Source organism: Montipora foliosa, chromosome 2 (genome assembly GCF_036669935.1).
Source record: "Montipora foliosa isolate CH-2021 chromosome 2, ASM3666993v2, whole genome shotgun sequence".
In the NCBI taxonomy this organism is placed as follows: Eukaryota; Metazoa; Cnidaria; class Anthozoa; order Scleractinia; family Acroporidae; genus Montipora; species Montipora foliosa.
In genome coordinates this window covers 28,014,791-28,017,290 of record NC_090870.1, presented here as the reverse complement: position 1 = coordinate 28,017,290, position 2,500 = coordinate 28,014,791, and the positions used below count along the sequence as shown (strand labels likewise).

At 37.1% G+C, this 2,500-nt stretch overlaps 1 protein-coding gene across 1 annotated transcript in view; it reads left to right on the top strand.

Annotated features, from left to right (window-relative positions):
- Positions 1-2,500, top strand: part of LOC137992792 (geranylgeranyl transferase type-1 subunit beta-like) — an 18,945-nt gene that overhangs the window by 6,036 nt on the left and 10,409 nt on the right. Inside the window, exon 2 of the mRNA XM_068838312.1 lies at positions 1,501-1,631. Within this exon, the coding sequence (XP_068694413.1) occupies positions 1,501-1,631 (131 nt within the window). The remainder of the gene's footprint in view (positions 1-1,500; positions 1,632-2,500) is intronic.

Below are 2,500 nucleotides of genomic sequence, written 5' to 3'. Positions count from 1 at the left end.
GGGGCTCATTTTGTTGAAACTCAAGCACGCTTCCAACAGGCCCGTGAACCCTGCCTGCTGACTTTCCATTATTGAGCTCCATAAGGCTATATTTTGTTTAAGGATCCACTAAAACGCCATTCGCGTTACATGACTTTCGACGCCATTGCAGGCTAAGTTAATGATTCTACTGTGTCCACCAGAGAAATCTACGCAGTTCCACTACCCTCTCGATCCTAAGAAAATACGCGCAGAAGGCTCTATGCACAAAGACACCACTTACCAGGGGAGTGACAGGCAAGACTTTTACCGACACGAAAAAAAAAAGAAAAAAAAGAAAACAAACAAACTAAACGCAGACCTCGACTGGGTTTGCCATAGGCAACCCAGTAAAGAAAGGCAGAGAGAACCTTGGGGTCTGGGTATTAATATGCTACGGTCAGCCATCTTGATTTTTCACGTGTAAACACAGTACAGTGCGAGCCAAAATGAAGTGACCGTTCGTTGTTGGAGAGATGATAGCGAACGCCCAGCAAAGAAAAAAAACGTTTGAGACAAACATCTTTAAGTTTTTTCTCGAAAGGGCATCTATTTCTAATTTTTGTTGTGCTACAAATCAAAATAATCCACGTATGTCTCGTACGATCGATCGCATCTTTTACAACCCTGTGGAAAATTCCTCTCGTGGGCATCCCCCATACCCCTCGGAAATTTCTACCCTTTAGCCCCCCCACCCCTTAGGAATTTCCATTAACCATCCGTGGGGGGGGGGGGGGTATGGATATTTTCTGGAACCACACAATGCCAGACGATGTTACTCGTCAATGGGGAACCCCCTGGAGTCAATGGGTTAATCACTCGCTGAAAAAATGAAGATGTTATCATTATCGTTATCTAATCACATTCCATTTTCTAATGGATATTTTATTCAATAAATAACTTCAAAGCGTCACTTAATGGGTCCTTGCCTCTCACTGGCTTGACAATGGGATACTCATAAAATAGGGACCTTTAAATTAGGGCGAGGACGAGGGCGAGATCAAGATTTTCTCATTAGAGCAACAGTGAGCGTATGCAAACCAGCATTATTTTGGCAGGAAAAATGTGATATTGTCGTCATTTTAGTACGAGGTTTTGCAAAAAATGTTGTCACGTCAAAACAAGTCAACAACAGGGTAGCACTTTTGGTATTTTTCGATCATCAAAAAGGCTTAGTTACCAGCAATAAGACTAAGTGAGCATTCCTACAGTTGCTATACATTAAGTATTTTCGCTAAAAACGGACATTCAAAACTCATTCTTGTCCTTGTCCTTGGCTAGAATCTAAAGGTCCCCAATATCTTCCAATTTTGTTTATTTAATAAATGACTCTGAACAATTTTGTTTGCTCACAGAAAGTTATTAATTTTTGTGTAGAAGCTAGCAAAAAATGTGGTTGCCTTTGGAAAAGATACTTTTCTTTGTGATGAGAATATTTTAGGTGAGTTATGAGTAATAATATCACTGTTCTCTTTGTTTCAGAGTAACAGTTGCATTCTTTGCACTCTCAGGGTTGGATATTTTAAATTCTCTTCATTTAGTTGAAGATAACAAGAAAAGGATTATAGAATGGATTTATTCTAACCAAAAGCTACCAGACACTTCTCAATCAAGTAAGTCTAGCAATATTATTTTCAATATAAAAAACCTTTTATCTAAAAGGCATAAAGTTTGAAAACTGTAAAACAAAATGAACAAAATGTAAGGGTATCTGATTCATTTTATGGTATGGACATTGAATTTGGAACAGAACTGGTCTGCTTTTTTGTGGATGTTATTAAAGTGCTGTGTGGTTCTTGACTGTGGTGATGAAGCTGTGTCTTCATCCCCCTCACCATCAATCAAACTACATTTTTCCTAATTCAAACTTTTTTAAACCCGTTCAATTTTCCCTATCATATAATGAATATCAGGCAAAGAAACATCAAAATTGAACTGGTTTAAAAAATTTTAAAGCAAGAATTTAAACAGTTGAACCACAACATATGTATTGACTAGAGTAAACACTGTACAGGTTGTAATGACTATGAGAATGTCCAGCAGTTACATGTATTTTTGAAAGTAAATTAGTGTACATGTATTACATCGACAATTCAGCTTAATAGCTTCTTACATATTTTAAAAGGTTCTTCATTTGATTCATTTGAGTTGTGGGATAGGTTCTAAGCCATACAGTCTGTATGAATCATTTATGTGTTATCTGAAAACTGAGGTACATGTAACATATGTTGCATGCTCTTATTGGTTTACTCAATCTCTTTTATCAGCTCATATACCTTAGTTTGACCTTATTTAGTTATATGGTAAATGATTGCGCTAAGTGTTGCTAAGGTAAAATCTTTTTCGCCACAAAGCGAAATTTTTCTCTGAATAAAGCAAAAAAAAAAACGTTTTTGTGGAACGTTTGGATCAATTCCAACATTTAGAAGTATGCGAAAAGGTAAGAAATGTTTTTGTGATGAGCCTGCGTCTGTCTGACCAC